Consider the following 26605-nt stretch of genomic DNA (forward strand, 5'->3'; position numbering starts at 1 on the left):
AAGAAGGGTAGAGTGCTTGTGCTGGGTCTGTGAGGGTTGGGTTGTTATTATTACCGCTGCTTGTTTTCCACCTCCTTGTCCTGGCGAAAGCGAGAGCGCTAAAATGGAGGCGGAAAGATCCGGCGGAGTAGCAGGGGGAACGAACCAGAACTCTGGAGGCAGCGGCGTGGGGCGCAATCCGAACGGGCCGAAATCGGTACTCGGGCAGGCGACGACGGAAGCGGCCGCGGCGGCATCAGCGGCCGGGGCGATGGCTGGGTCGTCGCAGCCTCGGGAACCGCAAGACGGCGACGCAGGCCTATCGCTTCCTGGGATCTTGCACTTTATCCAGTTCGAATGGGGACGCTTCCAGGCCGAGAAATATCGCTGGGAGGCCGAGAGAGACGAACTCAGGGTAATTACAATGTTATTATTTAGCTATAGCTATGTAGACTATTTATGACTATAGTAGCTTGCTACGATTTTGGAGGAAAAAAAAGCTAGCCTAGCATTGCCATTATTCAGATCCCACAGAAATCACGACCGCTCGTCAATAGTTTCGCTAATCGGACGGGATACTGTCCACATAATCACAAATGTTTTCATCCTGTGTTCCAGGATGTTAGCTGGAGTAACTTCAAACAATGTTGCTATGTTTGCGTCAGTTCAAAAGCGTTGATGTGGTTTAGACGCACGCCTTATTCTGGGATCAAAGCAAACCCAATATTTGGGGATTCCAGAAAATGATGTCACCTTTCTTGACTAATCCAAAACACTGGATTGTGAATTTACTTAACGTCTTGCATCACTCACAGGACTTTAAATTGTCCGTGTGTGTTAATTGCGGTGTTACATTGAGGCGCAGTCAATGTCGTTCACCCCCTGATCCCAACGCAGCCAGACATATAATCGACATTGTCTATATATAGCGGATCACACAGGTGGAGGTGTCAATCGGCTATGTCGAGCTGCTCCAACGGTAATTAACGCGGTTAGAATTAACGCCAGGCGGTTGGCCTCCGCTGTTTCTGAACCTCTTTGATGGTTTCTATTTACGGCCACGTGACTCACTGCCAATTACAACAGGGGTTCAGTAATGCCAATTGCGTTTGTAAAATCCCGGAGCCACGCACAAAAAAAGACAGGTGACGTAATGTGGTCCTTTTTCGCCGTTTACGCACATGAACATTTTCACTCATGCCTCCCTTAATTAAGGAGTGCAAAGCCTGTTTTTCTTCATTGCTTTCCCCATATGTGGCCTCCTGTCAACACGTTTTCTTATAAGTAAACTGAATGAGCATGAGCTGCTGAAATAGGAGTTTTCTTGATTATTTACAGTAGCCTAAAGGCCTGTGTAGAAAAACAATGCCATTCCACTGCTCTCAGTGTATTTCACTATTCTTCTCACTCTACCCTATAGGCTATAGCCTAGATATAAATAGGAGCTTTATATATTATGGATGAACCATAACAAACAGGCCCGTGTGGATATTATAGCAGCGGATGGATGTCGGAAGTACGTCACCACCACCACTAGTCTCTTACTGGGAATTATTTATATGTGTGAACATGTGTGTGAGGGCGTGAATGATTGTGTGTGAAGGTGTGAACTTGAGTGTGTGTGTGTGCATGCGTGTGTGTGTGTGTGTGTGTGTGTGTGTGTGTGGTGTGGTCTGGTTTTCTCATGCCAAATTAGCGGGGAGAACATGGGACAGGAGAGAGCGAGAGGAGCAGTTGAGTGCCCTGTTCAAACAGTAGCCCAGCAGTTTACATAAGAGAACCCCAGTGGCTGCTAAACTAGGGAAAGCCCAGTGGCACAAACACAAACACACAGAAGGCAATGCCTGGTGTGTTTTCTCTGCCAACCCTCTTGAGCCGAGTATGTGCCAGGGGTAGGCATGCTCTGAGACCATGTGTGCAGGACACACACTTGTCCATTTATAACTCACATGTGCTCTCTCATCTCCCACAAATACATGTATGTACAGTTGAAGTCAGAAGTTTACATACACCTTAGCCAAATACATTTAAACTCAGTTTTTCACAATTCCTGATATTTAATCCACGTAAAAATTCCCTGTCTTAGGTCAGTTAGGATCACCACTTTATTTTAAGAATGTGAAATGTCAGAATAATAGTAGAGAGAATGATCTATTTCAGCATTTATTTATTTCATCACATTCCCAGTGGGTCAGAAGTTTATATACACTCAATTAGTATTTGGTAGCATTGCCTTACAATTGTTTAACTTGGGTCAAACATATTGGATAGCCTTCCACAAGCATCCCACAATAATTTGGGTGAATTTAGGCCCATTCCTCCTGACAGAGCTGGTGTAACTGAGTCAGGTTTGTAGGCCTCCTTGCTCGCACACACTTTTTCAGTTCTGCCCACAAATTGTCTATAGGATTGAGGTCAGGGCTTTGTGATGGCTACTCCAATGCCTTGACTTTGCTTGAGCTCACTGTCCATTTGGAAGACCCATTTGCGACCAAGCTTTAACTTCCTGAATGATGTCTTGAGATGTTGCTCCAATATCTCCACATAATTTTCCTGCCTCATGAAGCCATCTATTTTGTGAAGTGCACCCGTCCCTCCTGCAGCAAAGCACACCCACAACATGATGCTGCCACCCCCGTGCTTCACGGTTGGGATGGTGTTCTTTGGCTTGCAAGCCTCCCCTTTTTCCTCCAAACATAATGATGGTCATTATGGTCAAACAGTTCTATTTTTGTTTCATCAGACCAGAGGACATTTCTCCAAAAAGTACGATCTTTGTCCCCATGTGCAGTTGCAAACCGTAGTCTGGCTATTTTATGGTGGTTTTCGAGCAGTGTCTTTTTCCTTGCTGAGCAGCCTTTCAGTTTCAGCCTCTCGGTTTACTGTGGACATAGATACTTTTGTACCTGTTTCCTCCAGCATCTTCACAAGGTCCTTTGCTGTTGTTCTGGGATTGCTTTGCACTTTTCGCACCAAAGTACGTTCATCTCTAGGAGACAACGCGTCTCCTTCCTGAACGGCATGACGGCTGCGTGGTCCCATGGTGTTTATACTTGCGTACTATTGTTTGTACAGATGAACGTGGTACCTTCAGGTGTTTGGAAATTGCTCCCAAGGATGAACCAGACTTGTGGAGGTCTACAATTGTTTTTCTGAGGTCTTGGCTGACTTCTTTTGATTTTCCCATGATGTCAAGCAAAGAGGCACTGAGTTTGAAATACATCCACAGGTACACCTCCAATTGCCTCAAATGATGTCAATTAGCCTATCAGAAGCTTCTAAAGCCATGACATAATTTTCTGGAATTTTCCAAGCTGTTTAAAGGTACAGTCAACTTAGTGTATGTAAACTTCTGACCCACTGGAATTGTGATACAGTGAATTAGAAGTGAAATACTCTGTCTGTAAACAATTGTTGGAAAAATGACTTGTGTCATGAACAAAGTAGATGTCCTAACCGACTTGCCAAAACTATAGTTTGTTGAAAAGAAATTTGTGGAGTGGTTGAAAAACAAGTTTTAATTACTCCAACCTAAGTGTATGTAAACTTCCGACTTCAACTGTATGTATGTAGGCCTGAATTGTCTCCATACACACAGAACACACAACAATATACAGAATATAGCCTAGTTTGCTCTGGGCTGTTGCTCTGTCTCAACCCAAAAGTTGTCGATTGATGACTGCCCGGTGTGTGGAAAACACTTTTGGCCTTCCCTCCCACGTGACTGTGTGTGTGTGTATGTGACATTGACAGTGTGTGTATGGTGTGCCAGTGGTGTGTTTTTTTTAGGGCTGAATCAGGTCGTTAAACGGGAACACTTGTGGCACTCTATCTCCTGTGACAGCCAGCCAGGCAGGCTGTGGAGGGGCCAGGCCGAGCAGTTGGCTGGGGCAGGCGTAACCTAACGTAGCAGGCGTTTCTTTTAGGGGGAAGTTCTCTTCTGCACTGTTCAACCAATCAAGTGGAGTGTCGCCTTGTTGACATCCAAAAGCGGAAGTCGCTTCACAGGCTATTTTTTTCTCCATTTCCCCTGGAAACCGGATGCGTCCGTTTATATACACACCCAGCGTAGGGTGGACCAGGTGTGATGTCCCCAGAGCAGAGCCACAGGGCCACGTGACTACAGCCAGCAGGCCAGGCCAAGGGACAGACAGGTGGCACTGCAGAGGGCACCGCTCTGGGCACTGTTAGTCATCACTGATCTCACATGACAGGGGATAGGACTAAGCTGTGTGGTGGCAGCCCTGGCTTAATCCTGTCCGGTCAGGTAAGATCAGCGATTCCTTCAAGAAAGAGAGGATGAGGGATACTGCTATAAAACCCGTAAGCCTCTCAACCTCTGTCAGGCTATATCTGTCTCTTAGAACTGTAGAAGGGTTCCAAATCAAGCAGTCATTTCTCTACTGAATATCTGAATATACTCCTGCTGAGTCTGTGGAGAAAAGAGAAGAGTGTTTCTGCTCTTGTCCTAGTTCATTATGGTAATACAGTTGGTGCTGATCAAGGACCTACAGCACTCCTAGTTGGATAATAAACGTCAGATTACTGTAGATTTAAACGTTGCGATCACAATTGTGGCACAGTTACTCCTTGCCATAAATAGAAGGACAGAGCGCTTTGTACTCATTGCTACTCAAGATCAGTGGCACTCCCGACTAGTGGTGACCAAGATGACATCACTTCCTGCTGGGGCATGTTAAGTGGGGGGCCGTAATGCCCTTCTCTCAGCTCTAATGAAAAGCCCAGTGCTCTAATGCGTGGCACACGTGCAGTGGGGCAAAAAAGTATTTAGTCAGCCACCAATTGTGCAAGTTCTCCCACTTAAAAAGATGAGAGAGGCCTGTAATTTTCATCATAGGTACACTTCAACTATGACAGACAAAATGAGAAAAAAAATCCAGAAAATCACATTGTAGGATTTTTAATGAATTTATTTGCAAATTATGGTGGAAAATAAGTATTTGGTCACTTACAAACAAGCAAGATTTCTGGCTCTCACAGACCTGTAACTTCTTCTTTAAGAGGCTCCTCTGTCCTCCACTCGTTACCTGTATTAATGGCACCTGTTTGAACTTGATATCAGTATAAAAGACACCTGTCCACAACCTCAAACAGTCACACTCCAAACTCCACTATGGCCAAGACCAAAGAGCTGTCAAAGGACACCAGAAACAAAATTGTAGACCTGCACCAGGCTGGGAAGACTGAATCTGCAATAGGTAAGCAGCTTGGTTTGAAGAAATCAACTGTGGGAGCAATTATTAAGAAATGGAAGACATACAAGACCACTGATAATCTCCCTCGATCTGGGGCTCCACGCAAGATCTCACCCTGTGGGGTCAAAATGATCACAAGAACGGTGAGCAAAAATCCCAGAACCACACGGGGGGACCTAGTGAATGACCTGCAGAGAGCTGGGACCAAAGTAACAAAGCCTACCATTAGTAACACACTACGCCGCCAGGGACTCAAATCCTGCAGTGCCAGACGTGTCCCCCTGCTTAAGCCAGTACATGTCCAGGCCCGTATGAAGTTTGCTAGAGAGCATTTGGATGATCCAGAAGAAGATTGGGAGAATGTCATATGGTCAGATGAAACCAAAATATAACTTTTTGGTAAAAACTCAACTCGTCGTGTTTGGAGGACAAAGAATGCTGAGTTACATCCAAATAACACCATACCTACTGTGAAGCATGGGGGTGGAAACATCATGCTTTGGGGCTGTTTTTCTGCAAAGGGACCAGGACGACTGATCCGTGTAAAGGAAAGAATGAATGGGGCCATGTATCGTGAGATTTTGAGTGAAAACCTCCTTCCATCTGCAAGGGCATTGAAGATGAAACGTGGCTGGGTCTTTCAGCATGACAATATCCCAAACACACCGCCCGGGCAACGAAGGAGTGGCTTCGTAAGAAGCATTTCAAGTTCCTGGAGTGGCCTAGCCAGTCTCCAGATCTCAACCCCATAGAACATCTTTGGAGGGAGTTGAAAGTCCGTGTTGCCCAGCAACAGCCCCAAAACATCACTGCTCTAGAGGAGATCTGCATGGAGGAATGGGCCAAAATACCAGCAACAGTGTGTGAAAACCTTGTGAAGACTTACAGAAAACGTTTGACCTCTGTCATTGCCAACAAAGTATTGAGATAAACTTTTGTTATTGACCAAATTCTTATTTTCCACCATAATTTGCAAATAAATTCATTAAAAATCCTACAGTGTGATTTTCTGCATTTTTTTTCTCATTTTGTCTGTCATAGTTGAAGTGTACCTATGATGAAAATTACAGGCCTCTCTCATCTTTTTAAGTGGGAGAACATGCACAATTGGTGGCTGACTAAATACTTTTTTGCCCCACTGTATGTACAGTGGTGTGCTTCGCTCGCCCCCACGCACTTCTGGGCCCTTACTGTACGTCCCCCCCCCATTGACTCTCTCTCTCTCTTTCTCTCACACTCATACGCACGTGAAGACACACACACACACCCATGCACACAAGTTGACATTTTTGCAGAACTTAAGCTCACACACACACACACACACACACACACACACACTCCAGCTCCCTGTCCCAGTGAAGTCCTCTGCTCTACTTGTCGGCTGATGCGTCTCCGAAGGATGGAGGATGGCAGAGAGGGTATAGGAGAGGGAGAGCTGCCCTTGACCCTGTCCAGAGGCAGGGTGGGTGGGACTGACTGAGCTCCTCAGCAGGCCACACGGAGATGGCCATACAGGAAGCGCGGTAGTGCTTTTACTGAGAAAGGTAGTTCTTTAGCCTGTCTTCGTGCTCAGACTGCTGTTGGTTTATGTGCCAGTTTTCAACAGGCATGTTTATAACATAGTTGATGCCCTTTTAATTACAGTTCGCAGCTGTTTCTTTTGGCTGAAGTTTCAACTTAATTTGTCCCAGAGGGCAATTGGTTTCGCAGCAAAGAATAACGTGAAACATACATACGATGCTACTGAATCAGCCATGGATTGGCAGCCATCGATATAAATACAACATTGCTCATGATCAACATTATCAGCGGCAATAGTATGAAGTAAGGCCCACACCGAAGGTAAGTGAAGTGCGCTGTGCACATTCTCAGAAACATCACGTCAACATCATCAAAATAGAGTATTCCCTGTATTCAAAAGGCCAGTGGCCGTCGGGGTAAAGGGTAACGGAGTGCTCGTACTTGTTTTAGTCTTAACAGTTGGGGAATCTACACCAGGGGTCAGAGGGTAGGCCATGGAGCTCCTGTTGTAGGGGGTGGGCACTGTCAGACAGGGTGGATTCTGCCTTTCGCACCACGTCGTCTGTTGTACAGGTCAGACAGGTCGACCTGGATCTTTGGAAGGTGTTGCTGGCCCTTCTTTACCCTTCTTCCACAACTTGTCAGTGTTCCACTCGAAGCTCAATTCATCATCAATCACGGTCCCAAGACACTTAGAACTGGCTACAGTTTCTACCACCTGGCCCTGAAGGATGGCGTTATGAGGGGTAGGGGTCCATACACATATCTTTGTTTTTTGTGTGTCACATTCGGGTTGTAAAGAAAGCACCATGGCAACCATGTACAAAATTCTTAACAACCAGGACCGTGGTTACTTTCATCGGCGTGAAGCAGACTGACCATTACTGAGTCACCCGCAAACTTCAGGATGTGTTGGTTCTCGCACTGGCTACAACGTCAGTGTACAGGATACAGAGGAGGAGGGGACACAACCCCCTTGGGGGAGGCTATTGATGATGGGGTGTTCCCTGCCAGGCACCCGTTCACCTTCACCCTCTGGGTTCTGTTAGTAAGAAAATCAAGGATCCGGCCCATTATATTCGAGTCTACACCAAAATTGATTAGTGAGTTTGTTCATAGGCCCTGTGAGATACTTTTGGTCGTGTCGTGTATGTGGACACCTGCTCGTAGAACATCTCATTACAAAATCATGGGCATTAATGTGGAGTTGGTCCCCCCCCCCTTTGCTGCTATAACAGCCTCCACTCCTCTGGGGAGGTTTTCCACTAGGTTTTCCACTAGATTGCTGCGGGGACTTCCATTCAGACACAAGTATTTGTGAGGTCGGGCACTGATGCTGGGCGATGGTTTCGATGGGGTTGAGGTCAGGGCTCTGTGCAGGCCGGTCAAGTTCGTCCACACCGATCTCAACAAACCATTTCTGTATGGACCTTGCTGCCAGATGGATCTCGCTGACAAATTCATCACTCCAGAGAACGCGTTTCCACTGCTCCAGAGTCCAATGGCTGCGAGCTTTACACCACTCCAGCCGACGTTTGGAGTTGCTCATGGTGATCTCAGGCTTGTGTGCGGCTGCTCGGCCATGGAAAACCATTTCATGAAGCTCCCGACGAACAGATTGGAACCTGGGTAGTGAGTGTTTGCAACCGAGGACAGACGATTTTTACGCGCTGTTTGCTTCAGCCCTCGGCGGTCCCGTTCTTTGAGCTTGTGTGGCCTACCACTTTGTGGCTGAGCCGTTGTTGCTCCTAGACATTTCCACTTCACAAAAACAGCACTTAAAGTTGACCGGGGCAGCTCTAGCAGGGCAGTAATTTAAAGAACTGACTTGTTGGAAAGGTGGCATCCTATGATGGTGTCACGTTGAAAGTCACTGAGCTCTTCAGTAAGGCCATTCTACTGACAATGTTTGTCTATGGAGATTGCATGGCGGTGCACTCAATTTTTAGACACCCGTCAGCCGCGAGTGTGGCTGAAATAGACAAATCCACTAATTTGAAGGGGTTGTCCACATACTTTTGTGTGTGTATATATAGTGTATATGCTTGGAACATTTTGTGATGTGTGGTTGATCACAGATCACTGATCTGTAGGGAAGCCCTCTCAGAGTGAACTAAATCACCTACAGTAGACTCCTTTACTCCAGCTATTCCAGGAAGGAAGGAAGGAAGGAAGGAAGGAAGGAAGGAAGGAAGGAAGGAAAGGTGCATGTCTGAAGCGTTCGAATGGGGCACTGGATTGGACAAAGTCCTGCTGTTAAGACAGGGAGTGGATGTGATGTTCATGGATCCTGATGACATGCTCCTGTGTGTACACTGTAACACCACACACACACACGCACACACACACACACACACGCACACACACACACAAGGCAAATAAAGCCATGTCAGATTGCAGTGGGCCAGTGGAGACAGAAGCCAGGAATGTAAGGAATAGTGTTGGGAGAGATCACTGATGCTTATCTGAGATGGGAGGGACATTCCAAAGAAGTAAGTGTGTGTGTGTGTGTAAAGAACAATGCGTTAGAATGACAGGTCGCAGCTCGCCCCTGTCAGGGAAGGAACAGAACCATGTGAGAACCCCACCCACTTAACGACGACGTCCACAGCGCCCCCTCTCTGTGTCCTAGTGCTCTGCTCTCCTGGCTCCACCCAACCACAGTGCACCTACCCGGTAGCTTCCTTCACTACCTGGCTTGGCTGCTCCCCTGCTCCCCCAGACAGACACAGCCCTGAGCATGGTGCCCTGCAGGTGTATTTTAGTACCTGGAGTCTGTAGGTATGGCTGGAGCTGCAGCTAGAACCAGATAGACACTTCTAGCTGAAACACACAGGAGATGCTGTGTTCTCAGAATAATAGCCAGTTGTAACAGATATAGCGTGTCCCAGTAGCGTGTCCCAAAATGATGCGCCATCAGCAGAGGTAGTTTTTGCAGTAGCACCGTGCCATTATTTTGTTTTCACGGGTGCGGTTTGTGTGTCCCGGCTGTATGATCTTGCCGGCGTCGCGCGGACCTGATGAGACTGCGTTTTCTTTTTAGGCTGTTCTACTTTTCTGGGGCTCTGTGTGTTAGCGAGTGTGTGTGTGTGTGTGTTTTGCGGTCTCAGAAGAGCAATGGGACCACGCATGCACGATTGTTTTCCCCTCCAGATGTCTGGCTCGGGTTTGCTGGTCAGGGGAAGTTCTAAATCCAGAACGCAGCTCCCTCCACAACCCACCACTTAGCCTGGGACTTGTAAGGAACGTCGGTTTGCCAAACCAAACAGCGAGCATTTCTGCACTGTACATGGCATTTGTTTAGTGGGTCCCAAACAGACTTCGCTCAAAATAACTGGGAAATGGTACACTCAAATTCAGTTGTGTTGATTGGTAAAAGACAATGTTATGTGTGTTGTGTGTGTGTGTGTGTGTGTGTGTGTGTGTGTGTGCGCGCTCAGGCTCAGGTGACGTTCCTCCAGGGTGAGAGGAAGGGGCAGGAGAACATGAAGCAGGACCTGGTCAGGAGGATAAAGATGCTGGAGTACGCCCTTAAACAAGAGAGGTCAGACACACACACACGCGCACGCACACACGCACTCCCACACGCAGAGTGTAGGGCTTGGGTAACACGGCCATCTTGTGGTTCTTCCTCTCTCTGCAGGTCCAAACACCAGAAGTTGAAGACAGGCAGTGACCAGAGCCCAGGGGAGAAGAAACCAGAGGCAGAACAAGGTATGCAGGCTCTATGTAGACCTTATGTCGACTCTATGTAGGCTCTAAGGCCTGGGGGGGGGGGGGGGGGGGGGGGGGGGCGTTCTGTCTTCAACGAGGTCCGGAGGGCATCCAAATGTTCGAGATATGTTTCCTCTACCCATCATTTTCGATGCTCCCTGACCTTCTGGCTTTCATTAGGGTCATTATTAGCGAGCTGGACACAGTCAAGATACTGTATGAATGTATGTCCATGATCATTTCTACACTGGGTTTTAGTCATTTTAAAGTATATTGAGTTCGTTCCACCGTACCCCCTGATTTTTTGTTTTTAATAAGAAAAACACACAAAAACAACAACATTTATGTATTTTTTAGTCAAACCACCCGCGGGCCGGATTGGACCCTCTCGGATCCGGGACACAGCCCTTCTGTGGACTATCCGAAGACATTCCATTTTTCCATGTAAAACTGTCATCCCTCTGTGTCAGCTCACTATATCTGCTACCAGACTTGGTTTTTCACCGTGGAGAATGTGTGTGGCCTAATGGGTTGCATCAGTGATTGGTTCACTATGTAGCCTAGATAAAGCAGAACTAGTAACTTCCCCATGCTTTTGTTTCCACATCTGTCCCATTTAACTGTGTGTGTGTGTGTGGGTGGGGGGGAGGTGCACCGAGCTTTGAGGGTTGCTCTGCTGCTTGCTTCTGTTACATCAAAGCTTCCTCCTCTGATCGACTCTTCGTCTATCCCACAGTGCCCAATGGGCCAGCAGAATCTGAATCTGAGCCAGCCAATCAGATGTCCTGGAAGGAGGGCCGTCAGCTACTGCGCAAGTAAGGCTTCCTCCCCATAGCGAGAGTAAGGCTTCCTCCCCATAGCGAGAGTAAGGCTTCCTCCCCATAGCGAGAGTAAGGCTTCCTCCCCATAGCGAGAGTAAGGCTTCCTCCCCATAGCGAGAGTAAGGCTTCCTCCCCATAACGAGAGTAAGGCTTCCTCCCCATAGCGAGAGTAAGGCTTCCTCCCCATAGCGAGAGTAAGGCTTCCTCCCCATAGCGAGAGTAAGGCTTCCTCCCCATAGCGAGAGTAAGGCTTCCTCCCCATAGCGAGAGTAAGGCTTCCTCCCCATAGCGAGAGTAAGGCTTCCTTCCCATAGCGAGAGTAAGGCTTCCTCCCCATAGCGAGAGTAAGGCTTCCTCCCTATAGCGAGAGTAAGGCTTCCTCCCCATAGCGAGAGTAAGGCTTCCTCCCCATAGCGAGAGAGCAGCACTGTCTCCAACACTTTAAACAAACTGTTGAGTCTGAATGAAGAGTCTAATCGTGTGTGTGTGTGGCCATGGTTTGCGTGTGCGCGCGCGCGTGCGTGTGTGTGTAGGTACCTGGAGGAGGTGGGCTACTCGGACACCATCCTGGACATGCGTTCGAAGCGTGTGCGCTCCCTGCTGGGTCGTACCAGCCCCGAGGCTAACGGCGCCCCGGCCAGCAGCGAGGAGCAGCCCGCCCCGGACCCCGAGCCCCTGGCAGGGGGGGAGTCACTCCTCATCAGACAGATAGAGGAGCAGATCAAGAGGTGAGACGCCCATACACACACACACACCCCTGTCCTCGGTGTAGGGGGCTGTGGACAGTGATGAATGGAAGCTTGTCTCCGCGGTAGTCGTGTCGTTGATGAGTACTACGTCTGTGTTGGTGTATTGCATGTTTTTGTCAAATTTCTATAACTGTCAGTAATGTTGTTACCGTTGGAGGTTGCCTCTGATGTGTGTGTGTTGCCTCTGATGTGTGTGTGTGTGTGTGTGTGTGTGTCGGTAGGAACGCGGCGGGGAAGGATGGTTCTAAGGAGCGTCTGAGCGGTTCCGTGCTGGATAAGATCCCCTTCCTACACGGCTGCCAGGATGATGATGAGGATGACAGTGATGAGGAAGATGACTTCCAGGGCATGGGCACGGACCGTATAGATGGGCAGCGCAACAAGAACAAGAAGCCTCGCGTTAAGGTCCGATCACGTCAACACGACAAAGTGTGTGTGTGTGTGTGTGTGTGTATGTGTATTAAAGCCCCCTCTCTCTCTCTGTGTGTGTGTGTGTAGATGGGGACTGAGCCCATGACCACAGACCTGGACCCTGATGATGAGGAGGACGAAGACGACTCTGAGGATGCTCTGAGCGAGTTTGACTTCCTGGGATCAGGGGAGGAGGGGGAGGGGGCGGGAGAGGCCCGTATCTCAGGGGACGGCCGGGAGTTAGGTACGCCATCGTCATAGCAACCACCTCAGCCACACCTGTCTGTCTCTTCGTCTGTCCAGCTTTTTGTCTGTCTCTTTCTATTTGCCAGTCCCGCTCTCCCTTCATCCCTATCTCTCTCTTTCTAGGGAGTCACATGTTCTGTACTCTCACCTCTACTGCCAATAAACCATTGCCTATGGTGAACCATTGTCTGTGTGTCTCACTATCACATATGTTGTGTTTGGTGGGTGCCTTTTGTCATCCACGTGTCTCTCTCTCTCTCTGGAGCAATGTGTTCAGTTAGCAATAAGCATGCTGTTTGGTGTCTGGCTACTTTATCTCTACATCCACCTCTCGGCCTGTCTCTTGGCCTGTCTCTCAGCCCGTCTCTCAGCCTGTCTCTCGGCCTGTCTCTCGGCCTGTCTCTCGGCCTGTCTCTCGGCCTGTCTCTTGGCCTGTCTCTCGGCCTGTCTCTCGGCCTGTCTCTCAGCCTGTCTCTCGGCCTGTCTCTCGGCCTGTCTCTCGGCCTGTCTCTCTGCCCGTCTCTCGGTCCGTGTCTCTTCGTCTCTTTCTATTTCTCTGACCACTCATCGTCTCTCCTTCGGTATGCGTGGTCATGTGTACTCTCGACCTTCACGTCTCTCTATCTTTCTGTCTGCACTCTCTCTCTCTGCATGACAGTGTGTGTTGTGTGTGTGTGTCTCTCTCTCTCTCCATGACAGTGCGTGTTGTCCCTCTCTCTCGTTCTCTCGCTCTCTCTGCATGAATGGTGTTGTGTGTGTGTGTGTCTCTCTCTCTGCATGACAGTGCGTGTTGTCCCTCTCTCTCGTTCTCTCGCTCTCTCTGCATGACTGTGTGTGTTGTGTGTGTGTGTCTCTCTCTCTCTCTCTCTCTCTCTCTCTCGCTCTCTCTCTGCATGACTGTGTGTGTTGTGTCTCTCTCCTCTGGCCTGGTTCAGAGAAGCGCAGGAACAAGTTACAGGGCATGATGTCGGACTTCCCCCCCAAACCCTCCCCGCCCCCCCTCTGTGTCGGGACAGTCTCGCTCCGGGGAAGGTAAGACAACACCCGACCCCCAAAACTCTCCCTGTCTTGCTGTACCAAATGTTCTACACTGTTCTGTATTGTTTCATGTTTTGCGTGGACCCCAGGAAGAGTAGCTGCTGCTTTCGCAACAGCTAATGGGGATCCTCAAATACCAAAGTAGCTAAATTGCTTCTCTCTCTCTCGTCTAAAGGGATACTGCTCTGAAGAGGTAATTGTTTAAGTATTGAAAAAAGGAAGGGATGTGTTTTTGATCAGATGGTGGGTGAATGTAGCCGTTCTTCCTCCGCTCCTTAAGGTGGCGCTCTGGGTTTTTCCTCTGACGTCTTCATCCTGGACGCCGTCGGGGGCGGAGACATGAACCTGGGAGAGCTGGCTGACCTCACCGTGGCCAACGACAACGACCTCACCGTGGATGTGAATACTTGAAAACACACACACACACACACACACACACACACACACACACACACACACAACAGAGGGGGGGACGGGACTGAGAGAAGAAATTGCAGTTTTAAACATGGCTTAAGCCGTGTTCTTATGCTATCTGAGGGACTCAACCCCCCCCCCCCCCCACCCCCCCACCCCCAAAATAAATAAATAGGTGTCAACAATTTAGCAGTGGGGGCCCGCTGCTGTTAAATGAATACATTCACAAACACTCTGACACCTGTGTGCGTGTAGCTGCAGGATAACCGGGAGGAGTTCAAGAAGACGTGGAACCCTCGCTTCACGCTGCGTAGCCACTTTGATGCCATCAGAGCGTTGATGTTCCACCCCAGCCAGGCCGTTCTACTCACAGCCTCCGAGGATGGAACCCTGAAGCTGTGGAACCTCAACAAGGCCATACACTCCAAGAAGTAAGAGCCTAAGGAATAGCAGGAACATAACACACCAATATCAGGGCCTGTGTTCAAAAAATGTATCATAAAGTTGTCATGCTGATCTAGGATCAGGTCCCTCCTGTCCCATGTAATCTCATGAATGGTTATTTAAAGGGGGAAAAAAACAGATCCCAGATCAGCACTCACTCCTAATCTAAGATGCTTTATGAATACAGGCCCAGGAGTGGGAAAGAAACTGAATGGGGTCTGGTAGTTTGCTATAACACTGTGTTATAATGTGTAAACTGATGTTGGTCTTTGCCTCAACAGAAATGCAGCGCTGGACGTTGAACCCATCTACACCTTCAGAGCCCACAGGTGCTCTCAGACCACTCGCGCGCGCACCCACGCGTGACGCACGCATGCAAACACGTTTGTTGCAACTATCACATGCTTTGGTGTGTTTCTGGGTATAATAGCTACTCTTTGTGTAATTGTGTGTGTGTACAGTGGTGCCGTTCTGTCTCTGGCAATGGGAGAGGACGGAGACTCGTGCTACAGCGGGGGTCTGGACGGAACCGTGCGCTGCTGGAAGATCCCTGACTTTAACGTGGATCCCTACGACAACTACGGTCAGCCCCTGACCCCTGTCTGACCCCTCTATAACCTTTCACCTCCGGTCAACCAGTCAGAACTAGCCAGGTTTATCCCCAGCTAACGTAATCAGCTCTGAGTCAGTGGATTGCACATGATCATGATCATGCTATGCAATCTGGTTTCAGAGCTGGTCATGGGTGCACCTCAGCCACGCTCAAGGTCCTAAACGACATCATAACCACCATCAATAAGAGACATTACTGTGCAGCCGTATTCATCAACCTGGCCAAGGCTTTCGACTCTGTCAATCACCACATTCTTATTGGCAGACTCGACAGCCTTGGTTCACCAACTACTTCTCTGATAGAGTTCAGTGTGTCAAATCGGAGGGCCCGTTGTCCGGACCTCTGGCAGTCTCTATGGTGGTACCACAGGGTTCAATCCTCGGGCCGACTCTCTTCTATGTATACATTAATGATGTTGCTCTTGCTGCTGGTGATTCTCTGGTATACCTCTAAGCAGACAAAAACATTCTGTATACTTCTGGCCCCTCTTTGGACACTGTGATAACTAACATCCAGACGAGCTTCAATGCCACACAACACTCCTTCTTTGGCCTCCAACTGCTCTTAAACGCAAGTCAAACTAAATGCATGCTATTCAACCGATCACTGCCCGCACCTGCTTGCCCGTCCAGCATCACTACTCTGGACAGCTCTGAATTAAAATACGTGGACAACTACAAATACCTAGGTGTCTAGTTAGACTGTAAACTCTCCTTCCAGACTCACATTAAGCATCTCCAATCCAAAATTAAATCTGGAATTGGCTTCCTATATCGCAACAAAGCATCCTTCACTCATGCTGCCAAACATACCCTCGTAAAACTGACCATCCTACCGATCCTCGACTTCGGTGATGTCATCTATAAAATAGCCTCCAACACTCTACTCAACAAACTGGATGCAGTCTATCACAGTGCCATCTGTTTTGTCACCAAAGCCCCATACACTACCCACCATTGCGACCTGTACGCTCTCGTTGGTTGGCCCTTGCTTCATACTCGTCGCCAAACCCACTGGCTCCAGGTTATCTACAAGTCTCTGCTAGGTAAAGCCCCACCTTATCTCAGCTCACTGGTCACCATAGCAGCACCCACTCGTAGCACGCGTTCCATTAGGTATATCTCACTGGTCACCCCCAAAGCCAATTCCTCATTTGGTCGTCTTTCCTTCCAGTTCTCTGCTGCCAATGACTGGAACGAACTACAGAAATCTCTGAAACTAGAAACACTTATCTCCCTCACTAGCTTTAAGCACCAGCTGTCAGAGCAGCTCACAGATTACTGCACCTGTATATAGCCCATCTATATACAGCCCATCTATCTACCTACCTCATCCCCATACTGTATTTATTTATTTATTTACCTTGCTCCTTTGCACCCGTGTATCTCTACTTGCACATTCATCTCCTGCACATCTACCATTCCAGTGTGTAATTGCTATATTGTAATTACTTCGCCACCATGGCCTATTTATTGCCTTAACTCTCTTATCTTACCTCATTTGCACTCACTGTATATATACTTTTTGTTTTCTTTTTTCCACTGTATTATTGACTATGTTTTGTTTACTCCATGTGTAACTCTGTGTTGTTATTTGTGTCGCACTGCTTTGCTTTATCTTGGCCAGGTCGCAGTTGTAAAGGAGAACTTGTTCTCAACTAGCCTAGCTGGTTAAATAAAGGTGAAATAAAAACAGATTGACTGAAATTAGGGCTGTGACGGCCATGGAATTTTTGAAGGGGGGTTATTGGTCAGACAAATGACCACGGTCACCGGTCGTTGCCTAGGCCAGGGGTTTTCAAACTTTTCTTGCCCAGGGAACCCCGCCCAAGCAAACCGGTGACCCAAGGGCCCCGTTTTAAAGGGATAGTTCGAGATTCTGGCAATGAATCCATGAATCTACGTACTTCCACAGAGTTGTACGAACGGGAACAGCTAGCATGCTAACCGTTCCTGTAGAGATCGTCATTGAGCTAACGCTAGTTACCATTGCCTCGTGAAACTGTCTAAGAGACATAAAAATGGTATCCACAATGGTATTCTGTTGTAGATAATGATATTCATACAAAGTTATTTTACACATAAAAAAATCCCCCCCAAAAGAAAATCACGACCCCGTATATAAGGGGCCGCGGACCCCAATTTGAAAACCGAAGACTCGTTTGCTACAACACCTTGCTTGTTTCAGCAAGAAGCACCACCGTTTCATCCCGTTGTAGAATCCATTTGTGTGTTCTCTTTGTTGTGTAGACCCGGGTATAGAGAGCAATGTGTTGTTGGGTCATGAGGACTCGGTGTGGAGTCTGACGTACTCTGCTGCCCACCATCGCCTGGCCTCCTGCTCCGCAGACGGGACCGTTCGCATCTGGGACCCACAGAACTCTGCCCCCTGTCTCTCCGTCTTCAACAAGGAGAAAGGTGAGCGTGTGTGTTTCTGTGTGTGTGTGTGTGTGTGTGTGTGTTATATCTCAACTCTCTCCCCCCCCCCCCCCCCCCCCCCCCCCCTCAGAACACGGAACGCCCACCTCGGTGGCCTTTGTGAACTCTGACCCCAACCAGGCAGTGGTGTCATTCGACGGCGGCGAGACGCTGCTCTATGACCTCACCACAGAGCAGAGCATCATGGTCCTGGACACCGGCACCAAGGACGGTGAGTCCTAGGGCCTGTTCTAATACTGTCAGAATGTTTCCTGTGGCCTGGTTGGGCTAGCGGTAATGCCGCAGCCTCTGGCACACGCGTACTGTGTTGGCTAGGGGTGTAGTGGTTCACCGGTACCTATTGCGGTTTTTAGGGTCAAGGTTCGATTACATTTCGGTACAGCGGGAAAATGAAATGCCATTCACAATGTTTAGCATTCACAATGTTTAGCATTCACAATGTTTAGCATTCACAATGTTTAGCATTCACAATGTTTAGCATTCACAATGTTTAGCATTCACAATTTTTCTTGGCATTGTCTGCTGTGAGAGGATTTTTCTGTTGGGCCTCTCAAGTTTACACTCTGATGCTGCGTTTGTAACCATGTGGGAGGTGGGAATTTGACCAAGTTCCCACCTCCCACAGAGGTTGTAGATACCAGTTGGGTGCGTTCACGTGATTTGAACTCGTTGAGAAACGGCGATTGGCTAATGGCCAACAAGCTGCGCAAACCATCAACTAAAATTACAGCTATCATGCTTTTAAATAAATTATAGAGTAAAAAAAAACGAAACAATTCTAGATAGCTATTTTATATCTTATTTTGTTGTTGCATTTAACTGCCGAAAATGCTGTTATAGAGGCCATTTCCTTAGTAGATGATGTCAGAGGTCAACATGTGGGAGAAGTGGGTGCTCAGAATGATGGATGAGTTTCCCACTAGTAATTACCAGTTGAAGGGCCATTCAAGTGGATTTTTCCCAGTGGTATGTGGTAAATTCCCACTTCCCACATGGTTACGAATGCACCATGACGTTGCCTCCTTCAGTGCCAGATACGCACTTGTGACTCTCATAAAGGGGCGTGTCCGTAGCACATCTCCCACTCCGGGGTAATGTGATGGACTGTGACTTAAGCAAGCGCAACACAGGATGCATTGGCCAATTCATTGAAAACTTTGGCTTTGGCTTGCTTATATAGAGCGGGGTACTAGCTGTTTGCTGAAATGGATGCGAGAGGGAAGTTCGTAGCGTGGCTCGAGCACTTTCAACGAGGTGCTGAAACACCCTATTCTCAACCACCGAGAATGGACGCATATCCACGGCTATGTACTAAAGAATATAAACATAGCCTACCTATCGCTCTTCTATTTTCTTTGGCCCGGTCAGAATCAGCTGCCAAGGGCTGCTTGAATGCAGAAGGGAGACGATGTTGTGTTGTTTTTTTGCGTTTCCGTCTTGCTCCGGAATACTGGGGTGATGTCGGTGTTAATGTGTCAACATATTTGAGGTGTTGGCAGCTGCATAGGCAGTTCTCGTTGCACGTGGCGACATACTGTTAACATTTTATCCACTACTCTCTGTCCATCGCCGTTGTAATCTACTGGGAAACCAACATTTTCCCAAACTGGAGATTTAAACAACGATGGGAGTATATTCACAAAATGGCCGTTTTAAAATGTTCATCTGAGGTACCTGAACGTCTTCGGTACGAAAATGTGTACCCTTACACCCCTAGTCGGCACAAGTTCAAATCGGGCATACTGCTCCATCCTTCCCCTCTCTCATCCTCTCTCTGTTCAATAAAATCTGAAAATACCTTAATATATATATATATATATAAAATGCATCCTTCTGTGCCTCCCTTCCATGAGAGGAGCCAGGAGGATCTCCCTCTACTGATCTGTATGTGTCTGTGAGCAGATCTGTGAGCTGATCTGTGTGTGTGTCGCCCCCTGCAGGCAGTGAGCTGATTAACTGTGTGGTCAGCCACCCCTCGGAGCCCATCTCCATCACCGCACACGAGAACCGCACTATCCGCTATCTGGACAACAAGACAGGTCAGCCCACTGTCCACGGCTAAATCCTACCTACTTTCTGTAACTACGCCAGAGTTAGGCCTCGTGCCTGATCTGTTTTTATCTGGGTCGAACTAGCCCATAGCTCCAAAACTTGCTTTTCCCATTTGATTTAATTCAATGAAATGTAATGCCCATCTGTGTGTGTTACCAGGTAAACTGATCCACTCCATGGTGGCACACCTGGATGCTGTCACCTGTCTGACCACGGACCCCAAAGGCACTTACCTCATCTCTGGCAGTGAGTACCAGTAATCCAGTGTTTCTTAAAAGGGCTGCAATTGAGTCCCCAGGAATTGAGTCCCCAGGACCAGGACTGAGAACCATTGCTTCTAACCTCACCACGTGCTTCCGCTGTTACTCTAACCGTGCTCTCCGCTTCCTCCCTGCAGGCCATGACTGTTCGGTGCGTCTGTGGATGCTGGACAACAGGACGTGTGTGCAGGAGATCACGGCCCACAGGAAGAAGCACGACGAGGCCATTCACGACGTGGCCTTCCACCCCTCGCAGCCCTTCATCGCCTCGGCTGGCGCCGACGCACTCGCCAAGGTCTTCGTCTGAGAGGAGGCACAGACAGGGACTCAACATCATCCTCACTGGTAGAGAGAGAGAGAGAGAGAGCGAGAGTGTGTGTGTGTGCTTTATCTTACAATCTGTTAGTTGAGTTTCTTTACAGTTTCTGCTTATATGAACTTGTCCCTTCTTTTCATTACAGCCCGACTAACACAACTCGGCCAGAGGAGAGTGATGACTACAATGGACGAACCTCACACACAATTCCACATTCACAGTTACACACATACCCATCCAGTGACATACACACACAAAAACTGTTGTCCTGCACCCCACTGGCTGGGTCATCGCCAACAGGACACTATTAACCACAGTTCTCTAGCTGATCCCATGATGCCTCAGTAACTTGTTGCAATACTAACCATACTGCTTTTCTAACGACTAGATCGGACTGCTCGGTTTATTAGGTCAGTTTACTACACTACAATACTCTCATTCATTTCTACTTTTTACAGTCCACTGGCGGTTATTATAAGACAATGTGTGTTGACTTGGATCACTACGCATGCTGATGCGGCACCTACTATGACGCGGCGCGCACCCGGGTTCACTTTCAGTTTAAAGCTTTTTGGTTTTTTAAGAGATAAGAAGCTTAGCTCACCAGTTGCTAACACACGTAAGCACCTAACTACAGTAGAGTCCAGTACCCACCCGTTGATGGCAGTAGCAATTGTCTGCTGCACCACAGTGTGGGGGAACAATGCATTTCATTCCAAAGACTTCTGAGGGTTTTAGTTTTTTTGTGTGTGTGTGTTTTGGAGACGCCTCCTAACCGGTGTTGGACAAACGGCTTTAATATCAGCCTCATCGCCAAGATACGAAGTCTGAGCGTTTGTGTGTCCGGTATTGTACGGTCATCCATTTTAGTAGAAAGGTGTGTTTGTGTGTGTGTGTGTTGCACTTGTTTAATCTTGGTGCTAAGACCTCATCAGTCCGAGTCTGAATCAGGGACCTGTTTTCATTCGAGGTGTGTGTGTGTGTGTGTATGTGTGTGTGTGTGTGTGTGTGTGGGAGGGGGGTCCTGATTGTCTCTCACTGGGATATTTGTCATCAAAAGTAGCATGATATAGCTTGTATCGTCACTCTCCAGCCACGTCAACTGTTTGTGTTGAGATACTGTATGGGTCATTTGTATCTCATAGGAAACTAACACGCTATGCTAAGCAGACACTTTTCTACTGGTTTCTTTTTATATATAGTGTGTGTGTGTGTGTGTGTGTGTGTGTGAAGTTTTGTCATTTCATCGGGACAGCTGGTTTGTGAAAGAGTATGTGGAGATGACGGGAGTAATTTAATGTTGATGCCGCAGTAACCCCTCTGACTGAAACGGTGGACATTACCAGAAAGTGGTGTCCTGTATTCTCTCTCTGTCCCTTAAGTCGGCATCTAGTCACAACGGCCTTTGGAAACAATCTTATTGTCCAATGAAATGACTGTTGTTGATTAGGTTTCTGTTTCTTGTGCGGGGGGGGGGGGGGGGGGGGGGGGTTGCACTGAATTGCCCAGAGTGCTCATAGTGGGAAACTGGTGCCTCTCTCCCGTGTTAACGGGGCCAGCAGGATACATTTGCCCCCAGGATATGGGAACAAAAGCCACATAAAGAGCCCTCCTTCCTCTCCCTTTCCCCTTTGGAGAGGAAACAAGAACAAACACTACCTGAATTCCCCCCCCCCCCAAGACCCAAGACCCTTTACATTGGCCTCCGACGAAGACTGAGTTTAGACAGGGCTGGTGACCGTTCACCAAGCCACCACTTTGTGCTTGGATTATTGCGGAGCTGTTTTTCCTGGAAGTGGTAACGAGGTTGGACAAAGGGCGGAGCCTTGGGCGTCTGTTAAAGACTGACATATAGGTCAGAGGTCAGGGGTGATGTCGTTGAGTAACCGGCCTCCTGCATCCTTCAAGTTTATTTTTGAACTTTCCGGGGTGGAAGATAGGCGGCGGGTAGTGGTGGGGGGGGGGGGCCCGAGGGCAGATCTCTGGCTGTGGAAACATGGTTCCACCAGACCAGGGCAGAGCAGGGCATGGCAGTAAAGATTGAATGGCCCAGTAGCTCCATGTCAATCAGTAACTGGCCCCGAGCTGACCCCCCCCCCAAACCTACTAATCAACCCCTAGCACATACATCAGAGGGAGGGGGTAGAACTCGTCTCAAACCACTGATACCAGATCAGGTATTTTTTCCATCCCCTTAATGGTTAAAGTCAGCATTGGGGTTAGGGTAATCTAATCCTAGATATGTGGTTAAGGTCAACTTTAACCAAGAGCGCCTACATGCAACAGGGTCGCTACAGGGGTCAGAGAATCAAAGGTTGCTGGTAAAAAAATGACTGAGAGGTCAACGTTTCTCTCCACTGCAAGACCTTCTGGGAAGCCACTCTCTCTGGTTAGACAGGTTTGTGTGGGCTTGGTTTAGTTAATGTCAGCTTCATGTGTTTGCTTTTACATGATGGTTTCAGATGCATTGAATTTGATGAGGCAGAGAGAATGCCTAAGTGCTACTTACTGTAGCACACTGGGTGCTGTCATGCGTTGTTGTTGAGAGGATAACTATAGTTCGCAGTTGTCAATCACCCAGCTGATGGTATCACCCACCTCTTGGAAGTCCGGTGGCCATTTTTTGTGTAACAGTGCATCCACTCCCACCAACGTTATAGCTTCCATACGAAGTGCATTCCAGTGACACACTAACTAACGGTTGGCTATATGCTGCATTACATCAGCTGCACTAGACCCCAAGACTAGACCAAGAGGTTACCTGGAGCCTGTTTGTGTCTTAGTGCGGCTGTGGAGCCCATGGCCCAGTTTCCCAAAAGAGTCTTAAAGAGCGACTGGCCCTAAAAAGTAGCATTGGTGTAGCATCGGTGTGAGTCAGAAGCATTTATTTTACTGTCAAAATTGACTACAATGTGCAACTAGAATAATTTTGGTCATAAAGTCAGTCTTGTCCAAAACGGAGATTTGCGACATAGGAAAAAAATGAAAAGGAATGGAAAGTACCATAACAGTTTTCCATAGGTTGGGTTTATTTGAATCTTTCCCACAGCTGGCTGCACCCAAGTAATCATCAATTCTGAGTGCAGCTGCATCATGACCCAATGTAATGTTCATGGTCAATTTGGTTTGACTTTGAATATCCTTATGGGGCAAGTTAGGAACCATCAGTAAATTACACAATGTACATTGGACAATATTTGAAATGTTCAAACCAACTATACAATGCAGAAAACCAACTATAAATCATATCGCAATATTGAAAGCAATTAATGAGACACCTAAAAGATGTGCAACATGAAAATATTGTCCCGGTTACATTGTGTAATTTATTGACGTCCCAAACTATCCCCAGAGATAAGCTATCCAAAGTTAAATTAATTTTGCCACGGTGACGTACCAGCTAGCTGAAGCTAATTCGCGAAACGATTTTGACGAACTCTTCCCTCCTGCGAACACGCACAAGAGACACTCACATCAAACCACACCCCGACTGAATTCAGTCCTGGCCGCTAGCATTTACTAATGAACCGAATCTAAAACGAGGACAAATCAGGAAGTGCAGTTCATCGTTAGCATCTTCATAGGAGCGTCGTTAAATCGCCAAGCTGTTTCCCAAAACCATTACTAAAGTCGCATTTGAAATCGACTGCCTCAGAACAGCGAAGTGTGTCGTTAGATGCTTAAATTATTATTATTTTATTTTTTTAACCATCCTGGTCACTTTATACACAGATCAGAGGATGTCATCTAAACAGAATTCGAGATGTTTATCTGTCTCACTGTGAACGCAGATAACTTCAGACCGAAGTTGACTGCTAAATTGACCGCGATATGCATCAAATGAAAACCGAGTTGACTGCATTAAAAGATGGATACAGAAAATAGGTTTATAAAGGCTACATACATAGGCCTTATTTAAATCATATTGAAATCCATTTGATGTTCAATCAATTGAGTTCTATTTAGCTGGCTAGTCTGTCTGCAATTTTTGCCTCAATACATTTCATGTGTAATGTGCGCAATGATATGCCAAATCTGTGATTTGTGCATTATTATTGGTTAAGCATTAGAATAAACCACCTCAATATTTGCAGCCATTAGGTGATCATCTCTCTAGGAGCTGACCGGTTGCCAGTATTGTGAAATAATTATGTTAAGGTAAGATATGAATAGCGAAAGCGGCCTTTCTTTTTAACCTATAGGTATCGATCGACACATGCTCCAACGACGCACTTGGCGAACGTTCTTTCTGCGTGGTGTTTTGGGAAACGCATGTTACATCTTCCGCCGTTGCAGGAACGATGCATCGGTTAAAATACTTGTACGCCTAAATTCCATCGCTACCGGGAAACCAAGCCCTGAAGTGTCTCCCTGGTATTTCTCCTCCCTTCGAGTAAATATTAAGACTGCATGAGTGTGTTGGACGAACTCTGCACTCCGTGTTTGTGTGTCAGTCAGAGTCCACATGTACGTCTGCAGCATTGAGCTACAGACTGGTCCTGATATAACGCTCAAATATGTCCCGTCTTCTGAGTACAGACAAATCAATGTGAAACAAAAAAATCAAGAAAGCAAGAGGAAAATAGATATGACTGTAAATGATAGAAGACTAGAGCAACCATTATCTGATTTACATGTCCAGTCTCATTTTTTGTTTGTTGCTTTTTCCCCCCCTTTGATTATAATTATTATCTAAGAATACTGTAGTATCATCAGTGAAATCTTTCTTATTTGCTAGGCTTAGAACTTGCTTGTGATTGATAATGACAATGTATACCTTGTAAAAAAAACAACAACTAAACGGTTAACAAATCAGAAGAAAAAACATCGAAAAGTGATCAGTCCGAGGCCAAGGTAAAGGACTCTTGTTTCTTTGTGTTTTTATTTTTTTAATAGCAACTTATCACTGTGTGATATTTTGTACATCATATTAAGCGGTATTCAAACAATTTCCTCTAACTACAAGGGATAAGAGACCTGCTTTTTATTGAGTTTGTTTTATTATATATATTTTTGGAACTGCATTCTAGCTTGTATCAAATTACAGATTTTCCTTCTCTTTACTTTGCGGGTCTCGTGTTGTATGTCATTAAAGAAGAAAAACACAAAAAATTCTAATAAAATAACGATTTTGTACAGTGAATTGAGAGCAGTGTTGTCATTCATTGTATCATGAGAACTGTAATTGATTACTGTATTACTACATATTAATTATCAACTTAATGATACATGGTTTCTTTATTTATGTTATTTTATTTTAAAATGTATCTAAATTATATATATATTTTTTCAATTACGATCTTTTCTCATGGCTGCAACTCCCCCTCGAGTCATGCGTCCTTTGAAACATGACCCGCCAAACCGTGCTCCTTAAAACACACTCGCCAGCTGCACCAATGTGTCAGAGGAAACACTGTTCAACTGACGACCGAAGTCAGTCTGTCCTTCTGTGCACCCTCTGAGACTTCTAGGAAGATTTAAAGCCACTTAACCCCAACATTTCTCCAAGTTTTCCCCATTATTGCAAAGCCCTAGTTATTTTGTTGCTTTGACAAAGTCATTTCGTCCCCAGTCCACCTGGCCGTGCTGCTGCTCCAGTTTCAACTGTTCTGCCATATTATTATTGGACCATGCTGGTCATTTATGAACATTTGAACATCTTGGCCATGTTCTGTTATAATCTCCACCCGGCACAGCCAGAAGAGGACTGGCCACCCCACATAGCCTGGTTCCTCTAGGTTTCTTCCTAGGTTTTGGCCTTTCTAGGGAGTTTTTCCTAGCCACCGTGCTTCTACACCTGCATTGCTTGCTGTTTGGGGTTTTAGGCTGGGTTTCTGTACAGCACTTTGAGATATCAGCTGATGTACGAAGGGCTATATAAATACATTTGATTTGATTTGATTTTGATTTCTAAAGATGATTATTTATTAGTGATTCATTTTATGCTTACATTTTTTTTCTCTCACTAATTGTAAGTTACGTTACGTGGACTGAACTCTCATTTTAATATGGTGAAACTATTCCTTTTTAAATCTTTTTTTTTTCTCCAAAAGAAACATTGAACATAAAATAGTTAATTCATAGCATGAAATCATGACCTGGTTCTACTCTTTTCGGCCATTTTGTGGTGGAAAACTGAGCGTGTCGGGCATAAGACGTCAACCCTGTTGCCCATAGCTCGACAGGCTAGAAATGTTTGAACGTTCTCCCTGTCACAAGGAGCTTTATCGCTGATGTAAGATGGCGTCGTCAACCCTGTTACTTTGCAAGTATTTTGTATTTGCTTATTTAAAACCTCTTGAGATGGGGAAAGCATGTTTTTTTATTCAGTTTATCCTGTCCTCTTTATGACAGAGTGTAAACATTTGCATAA

The 26605-nt window shown here is 46.9% G+C and overlaps 1 protein-coding gene across 1 annotated transcript; it reads left to right on the forward strand.

The window, feature by feature from the left end:
• Window positions 1-77: 77 nt before the first annotated feature.
• LOC110507437 (striatin, calmodulin binding protein 4) lies at window positions 78-25375 on the forward strand. The gene is made up of 18 exons (XM_036964808.1): window positions 78-394; window positions 10157-10260; window positions 10360-10430; window positions 11167-11245; window positions 11785-11979; window positions 12222-12405; window positions 12499-12655; window positions 13593-13661; window positions 13976-14094; window positions 14365-14540; window positions 14835-14882; window positions 15015-15136; window positions 17416-17583; window positions 17675-17815; window positions 19545-19643; window positions 19816-19902; window positions 20054-20261; window positions 20378-25375. Exons 1-17 carry the CDS (start codon window positions 104-106, stop codon window positions 20221-20223), a joined length of 2280 nt encoding a protein of 759 aa, XP_036820703.1. The 5' UTR covers window positions 78-103; the 3' UTR covers window positions 20224-20261; window positions 20378-25375.
• Window positions 25376-26605: the final 1230 nt, after the last annotated feature.

This window comes from Oncorhynchus mykiss, chromosome 27 (genome assembly GCF_013265735.2).
Source record: "Oncorhynchus mykiss isolate Arlee chromosome 27, USDA_OmykA_1.1, whole genome shotgun sequence".
In the NCBI taxonomy this organism is placed as follows: domain Eukaryota; kingdom Metazoa; phylum Chordata; class Actinopteri; order Salmoniformes; family Salmonidae; genus Oncorhynchus; species Oncorhynchus mykiss.

Excerpts from the sequence above, each read along its gene's own strand:
- LOC110507437 (XM_036964808.1), top strand. The coding sequence starts at position 104 with ATGGAGGCGGAAAGATCCGGCGGAGTAGCAGGGGGAACGAACCAGAAC. Across the intron at positions 13,662-13,975 it reads ACCCTCCCCGCCCCCCCTCT|GTGGCGCTCTGGGTTTTTCC; the intron begins GTGTCGGGACAG and ends CCGCTCCTTAAG. Across the intron at positions 19,903-20,053 it reads CACTTACCTCATCTCTGGCA|GCCATGACTGTTCGGTGCGT; the intron begins GTGAGTACCAGT and ends TCCTCCCTGCAG.